Source organism: Saimiri boliviensis, chromosome 12, assembly GCF_048565385.1.
Source record: "Saimiri boliviensis isolate mSaiBol1 chromosome 12, mSaiBol1.pri, whole genome shotgun sequence".
Taxonomy (NCBI): Eukaryota; Metazoa; Chordata; class Mammalia; order Primates; family Cebidae; genus Saimiri; species Saimiri boliviensis.
The window spans coordinates 80,648,328-80,674,149 of NC_133460.1; the positions used below are offsets into that span (position 1 = coordinate 80,648,328).

At 37.1% G+C, this 25,822-nt stretch overlaps 1 protein-coding gene across 1 annotated transcript in view; it reads left to right on the plus strand.

The window, feature by feature from the left end:
* Window positions 1-25,822, plus strand: part of CC2D2B (coiled-coil and C2 domain containing 2B) — a 113,050-nt gene that overhangs the window by 77,216 nt on the left and 10,012 nt on the right. Inside the window, exons 22-31 of the mRNA XM_074382672.1 lie at window positions 715-811; window positions 1,588-1,697; window positions 6,426-6,522; window positions 12,613-12,711; window positions 15,008-15,190; window positions 15,357-15,554; window positions 16,655-16,744; window positions 18,924-19,037; window positions 22,289-22,423; window positions 22,787-22,909. Coding sequence (XP_074238773.1) covers window positions 715-811; window positions 1,588-1,697; window positions 6,426-6,522; window positions 12,613-12,711; window positions 15,008-15,190; window positions 15,357-15,554; window positions 16,655-16,744; window positions 18,924-19,037; window positions 22,289-22,423; window positions 22,787-22,909 — 1,246 coding nt within the window. The remainder of the gene's footprint in view (window positions 1-714; window positions 812-1,587; window positions 1,698-6,425; window positions 6,523-12,612; window positions 12,712-15,007; window positions 15,191-15,356; window positions 15,555-16,654; window positions 16,745-18,923; window positions 19,038-22,288; window positions 22,424-22,786; window positions 22,910-25,822) is intronic.

The window sequence follows — 25,822 nt, forward strand, 5'->3', positions numbered from 1 at the left end:
TTTAGTGTCAGTATGATTTATCTATTACTAATATTTAGTACCCAAATGCCTTAAGAATCTTAGGCATTCCCCTCTGTCTGTGTCCAACACATGTGCCCTACTTGCTTACATTTATGCTTACCACAGCTCATGAATTCTCCCTATGAAAAACAAACATTTTGCTAATCTGTAGTTAACACCTCTTAAAGGTTTTGCCAATGTCTTACAAATTACAGCCTTGTTCATCTAAAGGAATTGAATATGCTCAAAACAAATTTACATTTCAAAGGCTGTTTTGTGAAATAAGGACATATAAAATCATCACCATTTTCTATAAGCATCACACTGTTAAAAAATATTATAACACCAAAAAAGTAGGAAGGATATAGTCTTAAACTATAACTTGTCTTTTCTTTATATTTATATAATTACATTTTAATTGGCATTCATCATGAATAACTTGCCTTTTCTTCTCCTTCTTCTGAATACCTGTGAATATTTTATTTAGACTAGATCTAATCCATAGTTCAGTATTTAGGAGTTGCTCTTCCAGAGTAGTAATTATCAAATGTTTAGCTGTAACCACACATGATAATACAATTCAAAGCAAACTCAGTAAGGACTAGAGAAACTGACTTATATATCTTCACAAGCACGGGAAAAACCCACCCACTTCTACCAAAACTGATACTAAAATGAATTAAGTCATATGTCTCTATATCATTTTTCCTGAAGAGCCTTGGCTATGTCTACTTATTTGAAATCATCTGTATCTTGCCTCAGACATAAAGAAACAATCAAATCAGTAGCCTCAGATGAGATCCTACATGAGGTAAGTATTTAACACTTCTATAAAGTGCAATATTGATTATGTTTGTTCTGAATTACAATTGGCTCTTAATTCATCTCTCCATCTATATTTTCTTTGGCTTCCAGTTTATTTTGCATAACACAGTAAAAGTGGCCTTTAGAAAATGTAGTTCTAACCATTTCATTGCCTGCTCTCAGGGTCTGTATGATGAGGTATAAGACCTTAAAATGGCTACAAAATCTTCAGGCATCTGGCCCGTGCCTGCAATTAGCCTCATCTCTCTGTATCCCATAGCCATGTTGTGCTACTCCTTGTTCCACGAGGCCTCTACTAGTTGTTTCCTTTGCCTGGAATGACCTCGACACATAACCATGTTATTGTCCAAATGAACTATGATTTGAAGTTTCCAAGCACACGCTCAAGCAATGTTTTCTCCATGATGCCCTCCTTATTGTCACCCCCAAAAGTTAATCATGCCTTTTCCTGCATAATTTTCACACCCTTAAGATGTTTCTCTCTTTTCTCACATTTCATTGCACTTCTTTGTTTACCTGTATATTTTCCCCTGATAGACTATACAATCCTTAAGAGAAAGTTCTGTTTATCTTTAGATCCTAGAAAAGTACCTGATATAGAATAGAGCCAATAGATGTTGATTCAATAAATAAATAAATAATGGCTGTTTGAAAAACTAGAAAAATGAAGCCGTGCACTTGCCAAGTAATTTCCTAGACCTCTACTTTTATTGACTATATAAAGTATTTCAAAATCTAGTCAATGTTTACCATGTGTTTCAGGATACTGTACATCCATTCGTGGAAGTTACTTTCCAGCACACTGTATACCAAACCAGTACAGCAAGTGGATCTCATCCATGCTGGAATGAAGAAATTAAAGTAGATTTTCTGTAAGTTGGAGTTCATTGTTCCATAGCTCCTAAAAAAAAGAGCAAAAACAAAATTATTTTGTTGAGCTACTTATTGAAATAATTATTGAAACAGGCTTTATTTACTTTTATCTATTTTTCTTTTTTTTCCTTTTTGTAAATTATTTTATTTCTTCCATGATGATTTAGAGGGACTATCTTCAAACCAGTACAAATATTTCATATATAATATCTGTCTGTTTTCTAACCAATTGAGTAATTTGTTGCACAATAAGCCACCTCTCATCTAAGCAAGATATACATTAAATTTGAAATGTGAAGATATTACATAATGAATTAGGACACAATTAAAATTTTCTTTAAATATTTCCTTGTGGGGGAGGACGCCACACTTCCACTCAATGAAGAGAAACATTTTCACAGTCCAGAGGTCTTTTTTTTTTTTTTTTTTTTTTTTTTTTTTTAACACCGATTATGCCATGAATTCATGGGAAAGAGGTTCCAGGCAGCTCAAGCTTCTTCCCATTGGTTCTCACAAAGTGTGTTTCTCTGGGTGGAGCAGGCTGGCGCTTCAGTTGAACCCAGGTATCTTTTTCTCTGGCTTCTTTCCTTTTCTGATCATTTTCCTTCACGCATTTCAGGAAGCTATCTTAGCTCTTAGAGTACTGAATGTGCTTTATGTGCTCAATACACACATTAATTCTCGTGGCAACAATCTTGCCCTTATTTGTTTACAACAATGCCAACAGCATGCTGGACTCTTGGTTTTGCCGTGGTAACACTTACATTCTTTTTTGAACAGTACCCATTCATTTGATGTCTACAACATCACCTTTCTTATACATTCACATATACATGGCCAAAGGAACAACTGCATGTTTTCTAAATGGCCTAGAGAACAAACATTGGGTACCTTTCCTCTTTTCCCTTGTGTTCGTCATTTTGGCGAATTACAGGAATTCCAGCCGAAAGGATACTTTTCTCTCTTTTTCTATTGTTTTGTCTGTCTTTTTTTTTTTAAAGCAGTTCTCTATATGTTATGGATACCAGCCCTTTGTCAGTTATATGTGTTAAAACTATCTTTCCCTAATGGTTTGACTTTTCATTTTCTTTATATTTTGATGAAAATAAGTTTTAAATTTTACCAATCCTTTCCTTTGTGGTATGTTCTTTTAAAAAGTCTTATTTAATAAATAGTGGACTTCCTTTACTTTCCTTAATTTAAACATATTTGCATTAAAATTTTAGACCATTGCACTTTCTGAAGAATGAGTGAGGATATCTTTTTCAATAATATTCCTGTATATAAAAGTATTTTTAATTAAAATAGTTAACAAATCAGATTTTTAAATCCAAAAAGAAATATATACCTATCTTCCTTCTTGCTACCAAGAAGGAACAAAACAGATATAGACTAGAATAATTCTTTATATGGTGTTTAGGAATGTACATGTACACACACACGACCCAGTAAAATGGATCTAATTCTATGGCCGCTTCCTTTAGTATTGCTATGCTTTACTGCTGGGTATAAATTTCTTTCATGAGCAGGTATGTGTAGCTATTAAACATCTAAACTTTTTTTCAAATAATATGAGTCTTTTTACTTTGAAAAGTGGGAAAATTGACTTCTTATTCATACATGTAGAGCGGGATTATCTTATGGATTAGCCATCATTTTATATTATTTTTCTATAATTTATTTTATATAATTTCCTGTGAATATTTTGTTTCATATCTTTCATAGTTTATATGATTTCATAGGATTTCTATGCTTTGTTCGATGCCTATGTTAACATATATTCCCCACTAACAAAGACTAAAGGAACTCAGAAGAACTGACATAATCACTTGCATATATGTGGTGACATCTTGGAGGCTATATAAACATTCAATCCCAGCCACCCCTTCTGAAAGTGAAAGATTTCAGATCCTAAACAGGATTTGCAAGGAAAGGGAAACGCCATTTATGCCATTATTTCAACTTTGGGGTAGGAGAACTATAACAAAGAAAACTTTAGGATTTTGTTAGCTTAGATGCTATGGAACTTCTCCTTTTAGCAGAAATCAAATTTGTTCTTCCGGATTCAACATAGGCTCAATTTTATATATATATAATTTTTTTTTTTTTTGAGGCGGAATTTCGCTCTTGTTACCCAGGCTGGAGTGCAATGGCGCAATCTCGGCTCACCACAACCTCCGCCTCCCGGGTTCAGGCAATTCTCCTGCCTCAGCCTCCTGAGTAGCTGGGATCACAGGCACGTGCCACCATGCCCAGCTAATTTTTTGTATTTTTAGTAGAGATGGGGTTTCACCATGTTGACCAGGATGGTCTCGATCTCTCGACCTCGTGATCCACCCGCCTCGGCCTCCCAAAGTGCTGGGATTACAGGCTTGAGCCACCGCGCCCGGCCAGCTCAATTATATTTTAAAGTCATTGGCCAGAGTTCCTAAATAGATATCCTTGTTATTTGGCTGCCTGTCTGAACCTCGTACCTTCACTTTGCCTTGTTCTCTGACACTTGCTTTCTTGAACTATTTGATGTTTGTGTGTAAAGGAAATTATTGACTTAAAAGGAAATCTATTATATAATATCATATAATAGCAAGTTAAATCATTAACATATAAAATGTATTTGTTTGAAAAGTTTGTAAATGTAACACATGGTCATGTGTATTTGGAAATATTTGGAATATTAATTTAAACATTAGCATTAGAAGAAATATACTGTATTAAATAAATTTAGGAGAACATAAAACAGTCAGTAAGATATATAAACTTATAAGTAAACCAATGAGAAGACTTGGGAGTGTTTACATCCTTGCAATTATAGCAGTGAGATGAGCCAAGAACAATTTGGAGTACAACCAAGTGGGTCAGAGGCTTCAGATAAGCCAAAAACCATCCGGCTACTACTTTTTGTTGCCTCTGATACAAGATCCTACTCCCCTCTTCTTGTGACATTTTAGTGAATAAAAGCCACAAGCAAATGGATAAGCAGTCATAATATTATGTATAAGTAATAAGTAATATTAAATAATTAGCTCCATGAGCCCTTCTTGGAGGGAGAATTATGATAACATTTGAAGAACATTTTAATAAAATACAGAATGCAAGGTAATGCAGAAGGACTTAAGTGATGTAAGGAATGTACTAAGTTAACAAGCTAAAAAATGTTGTAAGGATGGCAGTTGTCCTTTCTCCTGCTAGCATAAGGTTGTAAATAAATATTGCCTCCCCTGCTCTTTCTTAGGTCCTGGCAACAAGAAAGGACATCCTTGAGGAACAAAGTAGGGGAATCAGCTAGTTGTTTTATCATTAGGAAATACAAGGAAACTTCCACTTAAAACTGTCCTCTAAACTCACCTAGCATTTTCAGTCATCATTGCTTGCAGGTTTCAGAAAGTTATAGAAGCTGTTGAAGATCCTTTGAAATAGTGGTTGCTTGCTTAAGCCACAAGATTCAACAAGCAATGTCAGTGGTAGCTGTATAGTGAGAAGACCTGGTCTTTGGAGTCTGTCAGAACTGGGTCCAGCCAAGTGTGGTGGTACACCCTTAGACCCAGCTACTCAAGAAGCTGAAGTGGGAGGATCACTTGAGCCCAGGAGTTCAAGATCAGCCTGGGAAAGATAGACCCTGTCTGTAAAAAACATATATAAATAAGTAAACTAAACAAAAATATTTTAAAAAGAAGAGCTGGGTTCATATTAGGCTGTCATTTGCTGGTGGCATTACCTTGAGTAAGTTATTTAAATTCTCTGAGCTTCAGTTTCTCTCCTATTATACAGGATTGAGATTTCCATCACTGTTAAATGTCTGATGGAGATTCAGTGCACAAGCTGGAGCTGAGAGTAAAAATTCATTGCTTATGATATACACTATCCTTTCAACTACCTCCAAAATGTATCTAATCAAGAATGCCATCAGCAGACAGCTTGCAAAATTAAATGCACTCCATTATCCCAGTTTCTGCTTGGAGAAAATTAACATGGGAAAGGGAATAAATTCTGTTTTCTCTTTTTCTTTTCTTTTTTTTTTTTTTTGAGACGGAATTTCGCTCTTGTCGCCCAGGCTGGATGCAGTGGCACAATCTCGGCTCACTGCAACCTCTGTCTCCTGGGTTCAAGCAATTCTTCTGCCTCAGCCTCTTGAGTAGCTGGGATTACAAGCACCCATCACCAGACCTGGCTAATTTTTTGTTTGTTTGTTTGTTTTTGTTTGTATTTTTAGTAGAGATGGGGTTTCTCTATGTTGGCCAGGCTTGTCTTGAATTACTGACCTCAGGTTATCCACCCACCTCAGCCTCCCAAAGTGCTGGGATTACAGGTATGAGACACCACGTCCAGCCATAAATTCTGTATTTAAAGTCATATCTATTAACTGAGAATAAAAGAGAATTTTATCTCTGTGTGTCAACTAGCAGAAACTAGCAGAATATAAGACAGTTGAAAAACCTATATAATACTCCAAATAATCCGTTTGCAATGGATACCTGTAGTGAAAGCCCTTTCTGTTTTACACGTAAACATTTTTATTTTTCATCATGAGAGAGATGTAAATTACAAAGCACATGCTGGCTCTAATGAAAGGGAGCAGCCAGTCTTCAAAGCATATAGCTTTTTCTTAGTTTATACTTCATAAAAGAAAACAACACAGGTAATTTTATAGTTCTTTATGAATAATGCTCTTAGAAAATAAGTCGATTTTGAGAAAATTAAGCATTTGAATATATATTTTTTATTTGCAGCTCACCAGGACATGATTATAGCTTCTCAAGCTTATCTAAAATAAAAGATAATATATATATCAACATTTTTGATGAAATGATGATTGAAAAACATGAGGTAAGGTAGAATTATTATAATAGCCAATGCTGAAATAATTCTAAGAAGGTCAAACTGAATGAAATCTAGTAACATATTTGTAAATATGCTTTTAGATGCAATGTGTATATCCAACATTTTCTTGAAAGGATTTGAGGCAACTTGAAATAAAATCAGATATATGACAAGTCAGTTTAAAAATAACAGAGATCGCCGGGCACGGTGGCTCAAGCCTGTAATCCCAGCACTTTGGGAGGCTGAGGCGGGTGGATCACGAGGTCAAGAGATCAAGATCATCCTGGTCAACATGGTGAAACCCCGTCTCTACTAAAAATACAAAAAATTAGCTGGGCATGGTGGCGCGTGCCTGTAATCCCAGCTACTTGGGAGGCTGAGGCAGAAGCATTGCCTGAACCCAGGAGGCGGAGGTTGCGGTGAGTCGAGATCGCACCATTGCACTCCAGCCTGGGTAACAAGAGCGAAACTCCGTCTCAAAAAAAAAAAAAAAAAAAAAAAAACAGAGATCATAAACCACATACAGGAGGACGAGGAAGGAATATACCAAGAACTTGGGAGAAGTAGGTTTCTGCAACTGAACATTACATTTAAATGTAAGCTTTGTGTAGCCAATACAGAAATATAAACAGAAATAGGTTACATATTTCTCATTATCTGATCAAAGAAAATACACTACTCCTGCAAAAGAGATCAAATTATTCCTAAGGCTAAAATTCAGTTCTACTGTCTTCCTCATAGATGTGTGAAAGTTCCTAGCACAATGCCTAGTACCCTAGCAAGTTCCAAAATAAATGTTAGTTTCCTCCCTATTGGACTTGCCACTAAAAATATAAAGATGCATACCCATAATATACATAGTAGATCTATATGTAGTATATATAGTAGGTGTAGTATATCTACTCTTTTAAGGTATATAGATTAAATGCTCTAATAGAAATGTTTTCCAAATTCTATGGCAATGCTGTTGAAGGAACAATTAATTCTACCTGGAGGGACTGGGGATCCATGTGAGAAAGTTGAACAAGACCTTGAAGAGAACGGTTCAGGAATGAACCTTCTGTAAAAACCACTGCAAATCATAATGGCTATGTTTTCAAACCCAGTTTTCCATGAGATATGACACACATTCTTATTAAAGGAACTTTAGATCAACCATGATAAATGCTGAGTGTAAAATATTAAACAGTAATTTGGTGATAGCTTTTCTCCAAGTAATTAAACTGAGTAGTGTTCTGATTATCAAAACTGATAAATGGATAAAGCTTAAAAACTCAAAAGAATGTCTAACAAGTTTTCTCTCTCAAAAGTGAATTATCTCAAAGACTAATTTGGTCAGAATTGAATAGCAGTTGATTAAAAACTGAAGCCTTGAAAGTGCTTTGCATTGTGAGATTGTTGTTACTGGAATGAGATCCACATGCTTTAGGTATCAGACTTGTTTGTGACAATGTTGGCATGCTCTTTAGAAAAGGAAAGGTCCTTGCATTCTTGCCCTCTTCTCATGGACTGGGGTTTAGGATAGTTATGGGTCAAAACATTCCCTTGTCTTTTAAAAGACTAGCGTTAGACTGAGCCCCGAGATAGCTATCCAATTGAAAGAAGGTTTGAAGTTATCACTGAACACTATTTTGTCTAGAAGTGTTTCATTTTTCCTCTCTTTTCTCTGTGCCCCTCCTTTATATTTTCTTCCTGCTATCGACTGTTTCTTACTCCCCACAGATCTCCCTTTCTTTAGTTATGTATTAGCAGAAAGCTGAAGACTTGGAACTCACAGACGCATAGCCTATTTTTAACACTCGGCAAGAAAGAGATGGACTGAATTGCCTTTGGGGCTGGCAAAGCAAGCCCCATGCATACTCCAGATTTAAAGCTTCGGTTAACTGTGACTCTAACAAAAATTCCAGTAGCCACAGAAAGACCTTAAACTAACCTGACGCTCGGATATTGGTTTAAATGCTTTTTTTTTTAAGTTATTTTTAAGATTTTAAAATTTATTAGCATATAAATTTTCAGCATAGTCTATAATTTTTGACTTGCCATTATCTACTATCCTCTGGTTTCTAACTGTATCCAACCATGTCTTTCAATTTTTTAAAGATTATTTAATTTGGAAGATGTTTGCCTATTCTTTAAAGAACCAACTACTGAAATTGTTTTTACTTTTCACTTTTTTCTTGGTTTTCAAATTCATTTATTTTTGCTTGTATTTTAATTATTTTCTTCCTCTCTATTCCCCTAGGACTATAACTTTTGTACTTACTTTGACCAAATGTATTCAATGCCTAGTTTGTTTGATCTCTTGCCTTATCATAAATAATGGAAACATTCTGAGACTATAATTTTATCTCTGAAAACATCTTAGACTACGTATTTTATATTTAGTTACTTATTTTTTGTTATTTTATATATATATTACATTTTCTTGCTTGGCCTATTTTCCAATATTATATCTTTGCATTTTCAAATGTTTGAGAGGCTTTTGTGTAAACTTTTGATTTTAAATTTCAGTTTTATTACCTTGTAGAAATCATACTGTACATTTGAGCCTTTAGTCCACAGTAGTCAAGCCACTGTCCCAGCTCTATGACTGCTAATTAACATACAAAGGTGTTCATTCTGATGACAAGGCAAGGGACCCTATTGGGCAAGCTGTGTTGCTCCTGAAGAAATTATCTTCTAGAACAAAGATGAAGGCGTTACTTTGATTTACAAGGGGTTGAGAAATGAAATGTACAAATACCTGAGTTTTATTTATACAAGTTATTTAAAGAGATGGTCCCATCATAGCAGCATCTCTTCCACTATTTAACCATCAGAATGCCTGGCCCTGCTTCAACTACACCAGGATATGCAGACTTACCACACACACATTATTACTCTGGATATTAAGTCCCGTTTTTATCATTTGATATATACAACTCCCATACTAATAGACTCCTTAAAGGTTGTTTCATATATAATTCGTATTTTTGATCTTAAAATTCTTTCATTGCTTCTCAGAGAGGATGCATAAGGAACTTTTTATTTTTAATTGGCTTTTAAGTTCAGGGGTACACATACAGGTTTGTTATATAGGTAAACTTGTGTCCCGGGGTTTGTTGTACAGATTATTTCTTCACCCAGGTATTAAGCCTAGTTCCCATCAGCTGTTTTTCCTAATCCTCTCCCACCTCCCACCCTCCACCCTCCAATAGGCCCCAGTGTGTGTTATACCTTTCTATGTGTTCATGTGTTCTTAGTTTAGCTCCCATTTTTAAGTGGGAGCATGTGGTATTTGGTTTTCTGTTCCTGTGTTAATTTGCTAAGGATCATGGCCTCCAGCTCCATCCACGTAGGGAACCAATTTTAAAGTAAACCTTGATAGAGCTATAACTGTATCTTAGGCAAGGTAGACCTAAAAAGCCTGCAGCTTCCCTGGGACTTAGGATGGAAAGATTAATGCAGCTGGGAGCACATCAGTCAGAATTCCAAGGCCTTGATTGCTGCAAAGCTACCTAAGTGTACCTATTACCTAGACTAGAGCAACACAGTCCATCTGCTCAGCTTTGTTGTTGCTGGTCAGCCTCTGGATTTAAAAGACCCTTCTCATATTCCCTGGTAAGTGGATGGAGTAACTTTTCAAGTACAAAAAGTCGGAAGGGCTCCTAATGTCCAAAGCAGTGGTTATGAACTAAAGGCAGGAATCAGTGTTTTGGCAGCTTTTTTCAAACTTCAGCTATTTTCTTTCACTCTCCCTAGATTCTCTGGCCTTTGGTTGATGAAATGAAAAATATAAGTGGCTAAAAGTGGAGGAGATCATAGGTGCTGCCAATGGGAGAGGTGGTGATGGTGGCAAATGCCAATCCCTTTTATGCCTAATCCCCGCTTCTTCCTACTACAAATATTTTCTCTAATTTTGAAAATAGTGTTATTGAGGAATAATTAGCATACAATAATCTGCACATATTTAAAGTGTATAATTTGACAAGTTTTGATGTATATATACACCAACGAAACCATCAATACAATTAAGATAATAAACATATCCATTACCCTCAAATACCTCCCTACTCTGCTGGCATTTCCACCTCCTGCCCACAACCAGTGATCTGTGTTCTGTCACTATTGTTTCTATTTTCTAGAATTTTATAGAAATGGAATCCTATGGTATGTGCTCTTTTTTGTTGTTTTGTTTCTTTTACTCAGAAAAATTATTTTCAGATTAAGTCATGTTGTAGTGTTTAACAAATAGTTCATTTCTTTTATTATATAGCAATATTCCATTGATAAACCTGCATTTCATTGCTTGTTTATATATTCACCTGTTGATGGGCATTTAGGTTGTTTGCATTTTTTTGACTATTATAAATAAAGCTGCTATGAACATTTGTGTAAAGTCTTTTTATAGACAAATGCTTTCATTTCTCTTAGTAAATAGAAATAGCTGGATATTATGGTAAATGGATATTTAAGAAACTACAAAACTGTTTTCTAAAGTGATTTGCCACTTTTTATGCCCATCAATAATGTAGGGGACTTCCAGTTCTTTCACTTTCTTATACTTTGTCAAACTTTAAACTTTAGCCGTTCTAATAAGTGTGTGGTGGTTTCTCATCGTAGTTTTAATTTGCATTTCCTAATGACTAATGGTATTGAGTACCCTTCCATGTAAATATTTATTTGCCATTTATATATCTTCTTTGGTGAGATGTCTGTTCAAGTCTTTTGCCTATTTTTAAAATTGGGTTATTTTCTTATTATTGAATTTTGGGGTCCTTTGTATTCAAGTCCTTTGTCAGATACATGATTTGCAAATATTTTCTCCCAGTATATAGCTTATCTTTTAATTTTCTTAACAATATCTTTTGAAGAGCAAGTTTTTTAATTTTGATGAAGTCAAATTTATCAACTTGCTTTTGATGTCATATTTTTTAGCTCTGTATTTTGCAACTCTGTTCCTAGGTTCATACATGTTTATAGGTATATTTTTTTGATGAATTGATTTCTGTATCAGTATAAATTCTCTCTCTTTATTCCTCATTATACTTCTTATTTTTAAATATGCTTTTTTGCTGTTATAGTCACTCAGCCTTCTTTTAATTAGTTTTTGTATATCTTTATTTTCTTTTAAGCTGTGTCTTTATGTTAAAAATGAGTTTACTCTAGACAACACAGTTGAGTCTTGCTTTTTTTTTCCACTCTGACAATCTCTGCCTTTGAATGTATGGCCGTTTACATTTTGTATAATTGTTAACCTGGCTGGGTACCATCTTCCCATTTATCTTCTGCTTATCCCAACTATTCTTTATTCTTTTTTCCTGCCTTCTTTTGGATTGATGGAATACTTTGTGATTTCATCTTATCTCCACTATTGGCTTATTAGCTATACTTGTTTGTTTTCCTAACTGTTGCTCTCAGGTTTACAATATACTCTTTAATTTACTACAAACTATCTGTACATAATATAGTAGCACTTCACTTGCAGTGTAAGAGCAGGATCCTGTAATATAATGCCTCCATTTCCCCCTCCTTGCATTGTGCTAGTATTGTCATACATTCTACTTTACACAAGTCATAAACTCTACAACGGATAATTTTCTCCCAGACTATTATTTTTTGCTTTAAGTAGTTATCTTTTAAAGAAATTTAAAACCAAGAAAAACGTATCTTTTCTATTTACCTTTTGGTTTCTTTTTTAAAAGAAAGAATCACTTTTTTTTGCCGGGCGCAGTGACTCAAGCCTGTAATCCCAGCACTTTGGGAGGCCGAGGCGGGTGGATCACGAGGTCAAGAGATCGAGACCATCCTGGTCAACATAGTGAAACCCCGTCTCTACTAAAAATACAAAAAATTAGCTGGGCATGGTGGCACGTGCCTGTAATCCCAGCTACTCAGGAGGCTGAGGCAGGAGAATTGCCTGAACCCAGGGGGCGGAGGTTGCGGTGAGCCGAGATCGCGCCATTGCACTCCAGCCTGGGTAACAGGAGCGAAACTCCGTCTCAAAAAAAAAAAAAAAAAAAAAAAAAAGAATCACTTTTTATATTTACTTATGAGTTTGTAAAACTATTCATCACATGATATTAAGTAGGTAATAAAAATTATTCATCTTCCTAGGATCACTGTCTCAAAAGCTGTAGTGTTCATTCATATATAAGAAAGAATTGGCTTGGATCCATTGTCTTCCCTTTTTCTGCTCTTCTGCAACAATCTGAGGTAAGAGAAAACACTTATTTGCTAATTATTCTAACTTTTGACCTCTGGCTAATAGTAACACTTTCTGTTGTCTTTGAATCAGACTCTGTGATTGGCAGGCTGGTAGGTCAGTTAAGATGATCCTATATTAGAATGTTCTGGACTTTTGAAGTATTTGAACTGTCTCTAGAACAGAGGATACTCACAAATTTCTTTCTTATATCTTTACAACATTCACTAACAAAAAATAGGACAGCTAGTCTTAGATCTTAAAGCAATATTTATATTTGCATGTAAGAGTTCTATAAGATCAGATTCATAAAACATTCTGATTAATGGTGTTGCTTTGTAATCATGGGTCCCAGGAGTTTCAGCTTGTCAGCATGGTTTATTGATAATGGTAAGACCTATGATTTGTACCTGGTCTCTGTGAGACCCTTAGGGGGCTCTGCTGTTGGGTAATTATGTAGCAGGAGAAGGCCTACATGACTAGCAAAGTAGAAAAGCACCAGCCCAGACTCCACTGTTACTTCTTCACTAAGTGATGTTAGGTAAGGCACTTGACGTCTGTGACGCCATGCCAGACACTGGAAAGTGAAAATTCAGAAATGAATTTTTTACCTCAATGAGTTCACTGTCTATGAAATAAAACTAACATTTCAGTACAATGTGATAATGCTGTAGTGCTTTAATAGAGGCATGAGATTGGTACATGGGAACATACAGTAGGGAGTACTTTACTCTTCCTGGGTTGCAGGTGGAAATGCAGGGGGAGTAGTTCAGAGAGTTTGGTAGATAAGAGGAGACTAAGGAGGAAAATGAAAGATCAAAGAAGACTTTACCTAGGGGATAACTTTTCAATTAAGTCCTTAAAGATGAATTTGTCAAGCAAACAAGAGCTTGACAAATTTGTCAAGCAAATAAGGGGTTAAATTAGATTGCCTTTTGCTACACTGCTTTTCCATCCTGGGTTTCTTCCTGCCTATGTGTCCTGACACCCAATTTCCAAGGAGAAAACAGTGCTCTCAGATTTATTTCAGAGACAGTCTTTTAAAAAATATATACAAATAATAGCTCCTTTACTTGTCAAGGATTGTGAGCCTTGTTTATTAATTACAGGAAGTTACCACTGTAGTCTCACAATAGTACATAAATGGCTGTCATTGTATACCAATTAAAATTTTAATGAAGTTTCTGTTCTTACTACCTGGCTGTCATGTTACCAACTAAAGCTATTGGTAAGAAGGTAGGAAAGATGGAATATCAGGTAGGAGAGTAGAGGTGCCTGCACAACGTGCAGTCACGTGAAGTCATGATGTTGCGTGTTGCAAAGAACAGTAATAGGAATATACATTGTTGGAGGCACAGCTATAGGGCTTCCTATGTTTATAAGTCCCTATGGACATTGCTCAGTCTCAGGCCAGACTACAGGATACAGAGGTGGTTAAGAGTGTGAGCTTCATAGGTGAACACGTCTATAATCCTGGTTCCACTGCTTACTAGTTTTGTGGTCTTGCATAAATACTTCAATTCTCTGACCCTCAGTTTCCTTATTTGTGAAATGGAGATAAGGGCAGTGTCTAATCTACATCAAGCACTTGGCACAGGGTTTTGCACGTCGTTAGCACTCAGTAACTATTAGTTATCATGTTTTTTGGAGACAGCGTCTCACTGTGTTGCCCAGGCTGGAATGCAGTGGCACAATCATGGCTTATTGCAGCCTCAACCTCCCTAGCCCAAGTGATCCTCCTACCTCAACCACTTAAGTAGCTGGGACAACAGGTATGCACCACCACTCCCAGCTAATGTTTTTTATTATTATAATTTACCTCTTCCCTACACACACACATACACACATGCGCATGCACACACACACACACACACACACACACACACACACACATACACACACACACAATTCCTCCTATGTGGACCTCAGGGTTGTCTTGCTGTTGTATGTTCTCTTTCTAGACCCAATACAAAATGTAACATGATCTTTTAGCTTCTTCTCTGGGCCTGAATTGGATTGTCTAAGAGCTTTATCACTGGTATAGTAACTTGCTTCTTTGTTGCATTCCTTTCTTACTCCTACCCTCTCTACATAGTACATATTAGGCAGGGTCCCAAGGTGTCAAGGGTGCCCATGAACACATCACCACAGAGGACCTGCCCATTCGTGGGCAAGTACAAATGACTAGAAGCCCCTGCATGCAGGTAAGCATGCTTTCTGTGATAGAGAGGACTCTGCTGGGCTATCATATTTGACTGATGTTTATTTTCATCATGAATAATCCATTATACTGATATGCTCTTTCAGATTAGTGGAACATTTCAAGTAACTATTCCACCAGTTTTGCTTGGGTATACTTGGAGTAATACTTATGTATTTCCTAGAGAAGATTCCAATGAACAGAATTTAAAAGAATGTACATTCTTAAATATTTTTGCTACCATTGAACCTCAAATATCATATGTCACCTATAATCCAACACTAGATAAGGTAGGTTTTACATTGAATTTCTTTTATATATACCATCAAAGAAGTATGAAGTACTTTAAAAACCAGTAATAATAATTTCAAAGCTGGCAAACATAATCATTGGTTCTTGATATTTCCTGTGGGAACAATATAGCACAATGTTGACATACTTTAAATTTGATTCTAGTTTTTAGATCAAACAGAGGTCTTGCAGAGAGCACAGATTTTTAAGAAGAATTGTAAGGCAATCTTTCCCAACCGAAGAATCATAACTACTGTTTTTAATGATGAAGGGATACAGTTCTTAGTCACAAGATATATTAAGGCATTAAATCCACCTCAGCAACTTCTGGACATATTTCTTCACAATTCTAATGCAACACTTGTAAGTTATAATTATTTTTAACAGCTTCATTATGATTGAAGAGCACCTGTGAAGAATCACTTTTACCTTTTGTTATTTGGTTTCAATCTAGTGCATTGTTTGTCCTCAGAATATTTGTACTATTTGTGAGTTATAAAGCTCCCTTAGCTGAACCCTTTAAAATCCTAAAATCAAAAAAAAATCAAAACCCTTTAAAAAACCCTAAAATCAAAAGTTCTAATTTAGATTGGCTTTTGCTACACTGCTTTTCCATCATGGGTTTTCTTCTTGCCTGTGTATTCTGACATCCAGGATCCAAGGAGGCAACAGTCCTCTCAGATCTTTTACAAAGACTATCTTTATCTTTTAAAAAATGTGTACAAATCATAGCTCTTTTGCTTGTCAAGGATTGTGAGACTTGTTTATTAATTGCATGAAGTCACCAGTGTAGAGGGTCATAATAGTACATAAATGGCAGCAATTGAACATCAATTAAAATGTTAATGAACTTCCTATGTTAACTCCTTGTTTCGCACCCTTTCTCTTTTCCTAGATTAGTCTGAATCTTTGTCTCCAGCACTTTAGGGGAAAAATTCATAGTATGATTTCTATTGTTTGAGAAAGTACACTGTACTACTCTAGTATCTCCTGGCTGTAGCAGCTTATTATAAAGTTATATTCACAAAAATAATTCTGATCGATTTTTTTTTTCTGATAGATTTTGAACCAAAAAACAATAAAACCTTTACTATGCTTCAAGATCTTAAAAAATTTTAACAGTTGTACTTTAAAGTACATGTTTAATATTGATACATATTATTGCAATATTTAAAATATTAGTAATTTATTACAATAAAATATAATGGTTACATGCACCCTGTGCAGTCAGGCCAACTTGGGCTCAGTTTCCCAGAGACTTCACATATGTATTAGCCATGGAACCCAGGGCAAGTTATTTTATTGCTCCAGGCTTCTTTCCTCTTTCGTAATACGTACTAGAATAATAATAGTGTCTGCTTTTAAAGGCTTAGAGTATATGCTAAATGAGATAATGCATGTAAAGCATTGTGCTCAGGGATGGACATACAGTACACACTCAATCAATGTTAATATTATTCTAGGACCTCATTGCTCGATTTGTATCTTTGATTCCTTTTATGCCTAATACACCAGATGAAAATGATGGTTCTGATATATGGATGACATCGGAGGTAACAAATTACATTTTATAATTAAAATGTATAGTATTTCTTTTAAGGAAGCCTTTTAAAAATATATATTTCTGTATTACTTTTCCTTGTGAAATTTTAAAGTATTTGATAATTTTATACATCATCTTCAGCTTTATAACAGTCTATGGAAATAATTCATAAATAACAAAAATCTTTTCAAGATTCTAAGTGGTAACTCATAAATATTTTGACTCAATGGGAATTCCAGGAGTATAATATTATGCCATCCTCCAGAGAGCAATATGACTGTCACTATGGAGTTGGTCAAGACCCTGAAGTCTTGTGCAAGTGCTGTCACTTCCCCAAAGCTTTCCCCCATCACCCCCATCTGAGTGAAGAGCTCATACAGCAGTATTCTTCCGTGGCACTTGGATTCAAGTCTGATTGCCAAATAAAATACAGGCCCCATGCAATATTCAGGACAAACTTATAATAAGAAATGATTTGTTGTTTATCTGAAATTCAAATCTAACTGGGCATCCTATAAATTCTTTTCTAAGTTTGGCAACCCTAAGTAGAGTATTTCTTCCATTTCAGCTTAAATTATATTTTGTTACTAATATGTGGACTGCACACCCATACCCGTGTATGTACATCCCAATTTTATTCAGGGGTATTATGATCCTGCAGAACACTGAAAGAGGCTGAGCTAAAAATAAGCATCCAAGAAAATACTAGTTCCCCTGCGTCCCCCACAATCCAAACAATGCGCATAGCTAAGCAGTTACTGCAGGCTTGGAATTCCTCATGTCTTCTCATTGACACAAACTGTTCAGCCACAGGATGCCCGTGAGTGTACGACTGATTCGATTTCACAAGAAAAGAGTTGTTTTCTCTCACCTGACACACAGTCTTTGGAGGAAAACGAACAAACAGAAAACCTTGGTTCGAATCCTAGATCAAAGACTTAATAGATGTGTGACCTAAGATAAGTTAATTATCTTTTTGGACCTCAATTTCCTCATTATGTCATACAGGAGTTTAAAAAAAGACTAAATGTAGTAACATGCAAAGCATCTGGACCTCAGGAAAACTTAGTTTCCAACTATCATCATCTCCCTCCTCTTCTCATATTCTGCCCTTAACTCACCTAGTCACACTGTTCTTTCAGAAGGGCTTCCTTAACTATCCTCCCTAACCCCCATCCTTCACCATCACGCTCAGCCAATGCACACTGATAGGGCCATATCAGTTGTTAAAAACATTGCAGTGCTTCCATACTGATTGGCAAATAGTCACTGCCATGAGCTCTCTAGCTCCCTAACCCTTACCCCCACCTCCCTGGCCCCCACAGCCCCTTCTCTTGGACTGTACTGAACTAGAGAGCACATGTCCCATTTAAATGGTGTAGCCAGTAGTCAGCAAGAAATGGTTGCCCTCTGAACATTTGGACCCAAGTCTTTGCTAGAGGTTTTTTTTTATTTTTCAACAGAAGCCAGTTTTATATGAAAATTTCCTCTTTTTTTTTTTTTTTTACATTCTGGGAGCCAAAAAAACAAACAAAAAAACCCCACACCTGTAGACTAGAACTAGGTCACAGACCACCAGACTTCTACTTCTATTATGCTTTTTCTCTCCTGCCATATTGCTGTGCTTTACTGGATAATCTCTATTTGATCTGTTACACCCTGCTCAGCTGTTCAGCTCTTTCAGTTGAAGAAGTTTCAGTCACTCTTCCTGATTAAGATCCAACTCAGATCTCTTCCTTTCTCTGAGTTGAGAGTACTATATTGGTACAGGACAGGATGTAGCTCTGCAGCCCAAAGAATCACTTCCTGCGAACACTATATGATTCTCTTTCAGATAAGGTTCCTCAAAATACCAGTCCATATGTCCCTTCTTGCGAAGGGCACTTTAATATTTCTCCTAAACAAAAGCATCCCATTTTGGATATAAATTGGTCACTCTATACAATATCTATATTAAGTGTCCCATAATAAAGGTGGCCCCAATGCTCCAAGTTAGTGTTCTCTTCTGCTAATGCCCTAGCAAAGCCAGAGCTGTCTGCTCTGCTGTCGTCTTAGCAAGTTGGTAAAAATAAGTGTGTTTGGAACTGGAGTGCATAGAGGTACTCTGTATCAGTTGGATGCTTGTATTATTCAACTTTCCCGTCCTTTTTCTTTCTTTTTTCATTCCTATTGTTTTTGCTTTGCCTTAGCGCTGCATCAGTTTGGCTATTGGAAATAAGGAGGAGCATGCCATCCTTCTCTGTAATTTCTTTCTGTATTTTGGAAAGAAGGCACTGGTCCTCTTGGGAACTTCAGGGTTAGAAGTAAGTGCTGGAGTTCATATTGAAATAATGTAAGCAAAAGGAAATCAGATTTCAGTGCCAAGTTTAGAGGACTTCAAACCCAGGTTTCCATGTCTTCATAAACTAATTTGGAATTTCATGGGCAAGCAATGATTAGTTAAGAGGATAATGTTGGTTTATCAAAATTTCTGCAATGTAAATAGTGATTTCCTTTTGCTTTTCTCCTTTGTAAAAGAGTACTAAAAATAGTGCTATGTCATAGGGTTACTTGGAATATTACATAACTTAGTACATATTGAGGCACTAGAGCAGCACCTGGACTGAATAAAGGTGGTGGTAGTGGTGGTGATGTAACTATAGTTATAGTAGTAATAGTTATAATATAGTTGTGGCAGCTATTATCTATCTTTAACACCATGATCACTGTGTGTTTCTTTCTTTCTTTTTTTTTTTTTTTGAGATGGAGTTTCACTCTCGTTGCCCAGCCTGGAGTGCAGTTGCATAATCTGAGCTCACTGCAACCTCCACCTCCTGGGTTCAAGTGATTCTTCTGCCTCAGTCTCCTGAATAGCTGGGATTACAGGTGCCTGCCACCAAGCCCACCTAATTTTTTGTATTTTTAGTAGAGTCGGGGTTTCATCATGTTGGCCAGGTGGTCTTGAAATCCTGACCTCGGGTGATCCTCCCTCCTTTGTCTCTGAAAGTGCTGGGATTACAGGTGTGAGCCACCATGCCTGACCCATCATGTTTCTAATAAGTAAGTGTATTTTAGGTTCTGAAAAAATTATTTTCCTCATACTCCACTGCTGAGGTTTTAGTCTTATAAGAAGTGAGCCAGGAATTCATGTTTCCCTATCTGAAATGTTTACAGCTTAACTTATATGCTGCTTCTACATTTGTGCCAACAGAAAGCTATTCTTTTTGAATTGTTTCTAGCCCTACCATGAGTATCTTGCTAAGTGTCAGTATTTGCAGTCTTGCCTTACGGTTCTCGTCATGATGATTTATTTCCCTGTATTTTCCTGGCATCACTTAGTTTCTTTGCCAAGTTTCTTAACTATTAATAAAAAGCCTATGATTCATTCCCTCTATATGATCTCTTGCCGTATTTTAAGTGCCACTAGATGGCAGTAAACAGTCAATAATATTTTGGCAACTATTTGGGTTAGTACCTGTGGCCCAGCACTGCCAGAGGTATCCCTGTACAGTTTCACCTCAGCCATACGGTTAAGGTAAAGCCTCCTCTTTACTATAAAGACAATGAGCACAGAGACCAAGAGCAAGGGCTGTGGAGCAAAGGAGAGCAGACTGCACAGTGTAGTGTTAAGAATATGTAGTGTTAAGAATATGAGTTTGGCAGCACAGGTTTAAAACCCAGCGATTGCTGAGCATGGTGGCTCATGCCTATAATCCCAGCACTTTGGGAGGCTGAGGAAGGAGGATTGCGTGAGCTCAGGAGTTCAAGACCAGCCTGGACTACATAGGAAGACCCCTCCTCCAACCTCTACAATAAATAAATAAATAAATAAGCCAGGCATAGTGGCACATACCTGTGGTCCCACATACTTAGAAGACTGAGGAGGGAGGATCTCTTGAGCCCAGGAGGTTGAGGCTGCAGTGATCTATAATAGCACCATTGCACTCCAACCTGGGCAACAGAATGAGACCCTACCACATACACAGACAAAAAAATCCCAGCAATGCCACTAAGTATGTGATCTCAGCCTTGTTTATTTCTCTGAGCCTCAGTTACCTCTTCATGAAGCAGGAATAATGCCATTCATGGGCTCTTTTGACAAGCTCCTTAACCTTTGATTCTTTATCTGAAAGATGGGCATAATAATCAACCCTTCCTCCCAGAATTTGGAGTGAATGAAAGTGAGAAAGTTAGTGTTAATTCTTAGCATAGTATCTGGTGCACATAGATACTCAATAAATGTTAAATAGTATTATTATGATTATGATTATTGAGACATAGAGTCTTGCTCTGTTGCCCAGGCTGGAATGCAGTGGTGCAATATCAGCTCACTGGAAACTCTGCCTCCTGGGTTCAAGCAATTCTCTGCCTCAGCCTTCCGAGTAGCTGGCATTATAGGCGCCCACCACCATGCCTGGCTAATTTTTGTATTTTTAATACAGACGGGGTTTCACCATCTTGGCCAGGCTGGTCTTGAACTGCTGACCTTGTGATCCACCTGCCTTGGCCTTCCAAAGTGCTGGGATTACAGGCATGAGCCACCACGCCCAGCAGTCTCATTATTATTACCTAAATTGTTTTATTATTTGCTAGGATAGGCTTATGCTACAAAAGGTCTTATCATTCAGAGTAAAATAATAACATAATAACTACTTTTTATTCTTCTGACTGATTTCCTGCATACTTTCCCTTTAGCTTCTAATTCTAAATCTTGTTCCCAAATTTAATTTAATGGCTTTTTAACTTTACTTGGTTTTGTCAGAGCCTTAAGTCAGTTTCCATTTCCTATCTCTGCCTGGTGTTCACCCTCAGTGTCCAAGTATATTCTGACCAAAGCAGGGATAGTTCATGTAGCACCTTGTGTGGATTAGACAAAAGTGCCCCTACCTCAAAACACTGTAGTACTACCTATTGGGAAATCCTTGTAATACACAATCCTTGTAATCCTTGTGATTTGTTAAAATGACAGCTGTGTTGCCATCAGGGCATACTCTGCAGAACCATACATGGCAGCACTGGCTCACAAATTCTTTCATCTGAATCCTCATGCTAACCTGGGGCTGAGGATTTCTGGAGCTTTGGGGTTTTTTGGTTTGTTTTTTTCCAAAGAAAATTTAAAAGCCCTCAGAAAAGCTTTTATCTATTTTTGTTGTTTGTTTGTTGTTGAGACAGGATCTCACTCTGTCACCCAGGCTATAGGCCAGTGGCATTATCACAGCTCATTGTAGCCTCAATTCTCAGGCTCAAGTGATCCTCCCACCTCAGCCTCCCAAGTAGCTAGGACTACAGCTGTGTACTGCTGTGCCCAGCAAATTTTTAATTTTTTTTTTTTTTTTTTTTTTTTTTTTTTTTTTTGGTGGTAGATACTGGGTCTCCTTATGTTGCCCAGGCCAATCTCAAACTCCTATGCTCAAGTGATCCTCCTTCCTCAGCCTCCCAAAGATCTGGGATTACAGGCATAAACCACCACACTCAGCTAAAAAAGGCTTTAGAAATCAGAATCATCAGAATATAATTTCCATATACAGAAATAACTTTAAATCCACCAAAAATTACTTTCTTTTTTCTCATACAGGGACATGTGGCTTATGTATTAACTCAAGAAACTAATGAGTATTTGCTTTGGAATCCATCAACTGGCCAGTGTTATAAGCAGTTTGACCCATTTTGTCCCTTAAAAAGTGTAGATTGTTTGTTTGATGATAGAAATGTAAGTACATGGCGAAAAAATTCTTGAGTTATCTCCTCAAAAGTCACTCTGCCTACACCCTAGAATTACCTGGGGAACTTTACATATAGATATTCTATCATATTCTCTAGGGCATGGGGTTGGGGCAGTCTTTCATTCCTAAAGCTCCTCCAGGTGATTGTGTAGTGCCTTCAAGGATGAGAACCAATGATGTGGTCTAATGATCATGAAACCCTAGAATCTCTTTATCTCCTGCCTCAGACCTCCCCTGGGATTCAGTCACTTCACTGAGTAGTAAGACTGTAAAATTTTGCTCCTTCTTTACCAACGATGGGCCTTGTGTTCCCATGGACCTACACTAATTTTATGTTAATGTTTTCATAGGTCTGGTTTAATATTCAACAAAGTAATACACCAATGGCTGTATTTTTTGACTACTCAAAGGAAAGTTTCTGGAAGCCATTGCTTCCAAAAAATGTTCAAGGGACAAAAGTACAAAGCATACAGGTAAATCATATTTTTCCATGTGTGTCTGTATGAGAGTTACCTCTCATTCTAATTTTTAACAGTTGTGACAGCTCTTGCTATGTTTTATAGTTGATTGCTTACTGAAATATTTGGCAATATTAATCAAAAACTAGTTTTCTCTGCCATCCAGCTCATGGCCCCTTTCCCCTACTTGCAGAAAAAATAAATTGAGAAGAAAGTGACATCTCAAATGTAAATTTAGATGCCAAAATAGAATTTAAAAAATTTTCATCATAAAACATAGCATATAATGTTCAAGATGTACTGTAAGTTCTCACTCTGACCTAGCCCTCCTGCACCATATCCATGGTGACGATCAAGTATAAAACTTGGCAAGCAAAAAGCTTTCTGGGGCTCCCAACCATGATAGTTATCTCATGGAATAGAAGGACAGAAACACTAGCAGTGAGTAAGCTGGAGCAGGGATGGCGGCAGGGTCTGAAAATACTTCACGAAAGCTAGAGAACCAGAGCAAGTTACTTTTTAAAGCCAGGGATGTGGTGGGGCTACTTTTACTCCCTTGTTTTTGAAAGACGTTGAGAAGGAAAGCTGTAGACTCCCTGCTTGGGGCTCAGGAGGCAGGAGACCAAGAAGTAACCCAGTCATTACATAGCATGGCCAATGGATCTGTGACATACTCAGTATTACTTTGAGAGGGCACTAGCAATACCATGTCAACACCTGTTTCTGGATTGAGGGCCAAGCTGTGGCAGGGTGTAGGCAACTGCAAAGTCCACAAATGAGGAGACAGGAGCCCAGAGGCAGGGAGAGAGAAAGAGAGAGAGAGGATAAGAGAGAGAAAAAGAACAATAGAAAAATTAGGCAAAAGACAATTCATAGAAGCAGTAGCTTAAGTGCTAAACCTCACTCATAATCAAGGAAATACAATTTAAAACAAGGAAACCATCACTGGACATGGTGGCTTATGCCTGTAATCTGAACAGTTGAAGGGATCAAGCCATGAGGATCACTTGAGGCCAGGAGTTCGAGACCAGCCTGAACAGCATAGCAAAACCCTGTCTCTAAAAATAAAAACAAAAGAATTAGCCAAGCATGGTGATGATGCATACGTGTAGTCCCAGCTACTTAGGAGGCTTAGGTGAGATGACTGTTTGAGCCCAGGAAGTTGAGGTTACAGTGAGCTATTATCGCACCACTGAACTCCAGCCTAGGAGCCTAGTGCAAAACCTTGTCTCTAAGATAAATAAATAACTAAAACAATAAAACTATTTAACATGCATAAAACTGGCAAAAAAAAACTGTGATCATACTAAGTGTTGGCAAAGAGGCAGAGAAGTGGTGGCAGCATACATTGCTGTAAATGCTCTGGAAAACAATATGGTGATAATCCCTGGTAAAGTTGAAGATGCTCAACCTTTGATCTGCCAATTCAAACTTCTCAGTATATACCCCAGAGGAACATTCACAGGGAGAAAAGTACAACAACTTTCATTATAGTATTGCTTGAAATAACAAACATTTGAAATGGTTCATCAACTGGAAATCAGTACCTGAGTTGTGAAGTACTTATACAATGAAATCTTCTGTACAGCAGTAAAAGATGAACCAATTGAGCCAATTTACAGTGTTTCCAATTTGACTGTCCGTGTGTTACATCAGAATCTCTGAGGCTGGAACCCACATGCCAGTAGTTTTGAAGGCTCCCCAGTTGATTCCAATGTGCAGTCAAGGTTGAAAATCGCTGGCCTAGAGTCAGGGATATCTACATGAAAGAATATAAAAAATGTAATGCTGAGCAAAATAAAAAGACATGAAGTGACACATACAGTACAAAACCATTTATGTGGAGTTTGAACGCTATATATTATTTATGTATATATAGACATGTGGTGATGTAGAAAAGCATTCACGGGAATGATTCAGATTAGAGGTCACTTTTGGGGAGAGAAAAAAAGGAATAAGATCAAGGAGTAGTATACAGAGTATACTCTGTATTCAGATTATACTTGAATACAAAGTATTCAGGTCTGTTTGTAGTATCTATTTTTCTTAAGTCTAAAACAAAGATGGGAGAATGCAAAGATCAGATGTAGCTAGGTGGTAGGTATGCTAGGTGGATGCTCATTACATTATTCTCTATGTTTGCCTGTATATTCAAGGCAATTCACACTATCAAAAAGAACGTATGGTGGCTGTGGGGGAAGAAATCAAACAGGGCCCAAGTGTATAAACTGATGGGTTTCTGGCTGGGTGTGGTGGCTCACACTTGTAAAAACCAGCACTCTGGGAGGTGAGGCAGAGAGATCACTTGAGGTCAGGAGTTCAAGACCAGCCTGGCCAGCATGGTAAAATCCCATCTCTACTGAAAATACAAAAAAAAAAAAAAAAAAAAAAAAAAAAATTCGCTGTTTGGTGGTGCACACCTGCAATCCCAGCTATTCGGAAGGCTGAGGCAGGAGAATCACTTGAGCCTGGGAGGCAGAGGTTACAGTGAGCTGAAATCACGCCACTGCACCCCAGTCTGGGCAATTGTGTCACTACACTCCAGTCTGGGATTCCAAAAAAAAAGTAATAGGTTTCTTTCTCCTTCAACATCTCCTTCCCATTCTCAAAGAAGTCACTACTGTCAGAAGTTTCTCATGTATCCTTCCAGCATTCTCCATGCAGATGCAAGCATATATAGGTATTTTTATATTTCCTGTTTGAAAAGTCATTTTAAAGAAGGGGAAACGTGCTTATCTCTCTTGAGCCATCCACATTTAAAGCGTGTACAGCCCATTCCTTGCTTTGCCCATCCCAAAGCTGTGACCAAAGCATTGCTGCCTCCTAGGGGAGAATAATTTATTTTGAGACGAGGTTCTTGTTTCTTTAATGCATATTCATTCTCCTCTCCATTCAGGTGATATTTATTGATTTCCTGCTCTGAGCCAG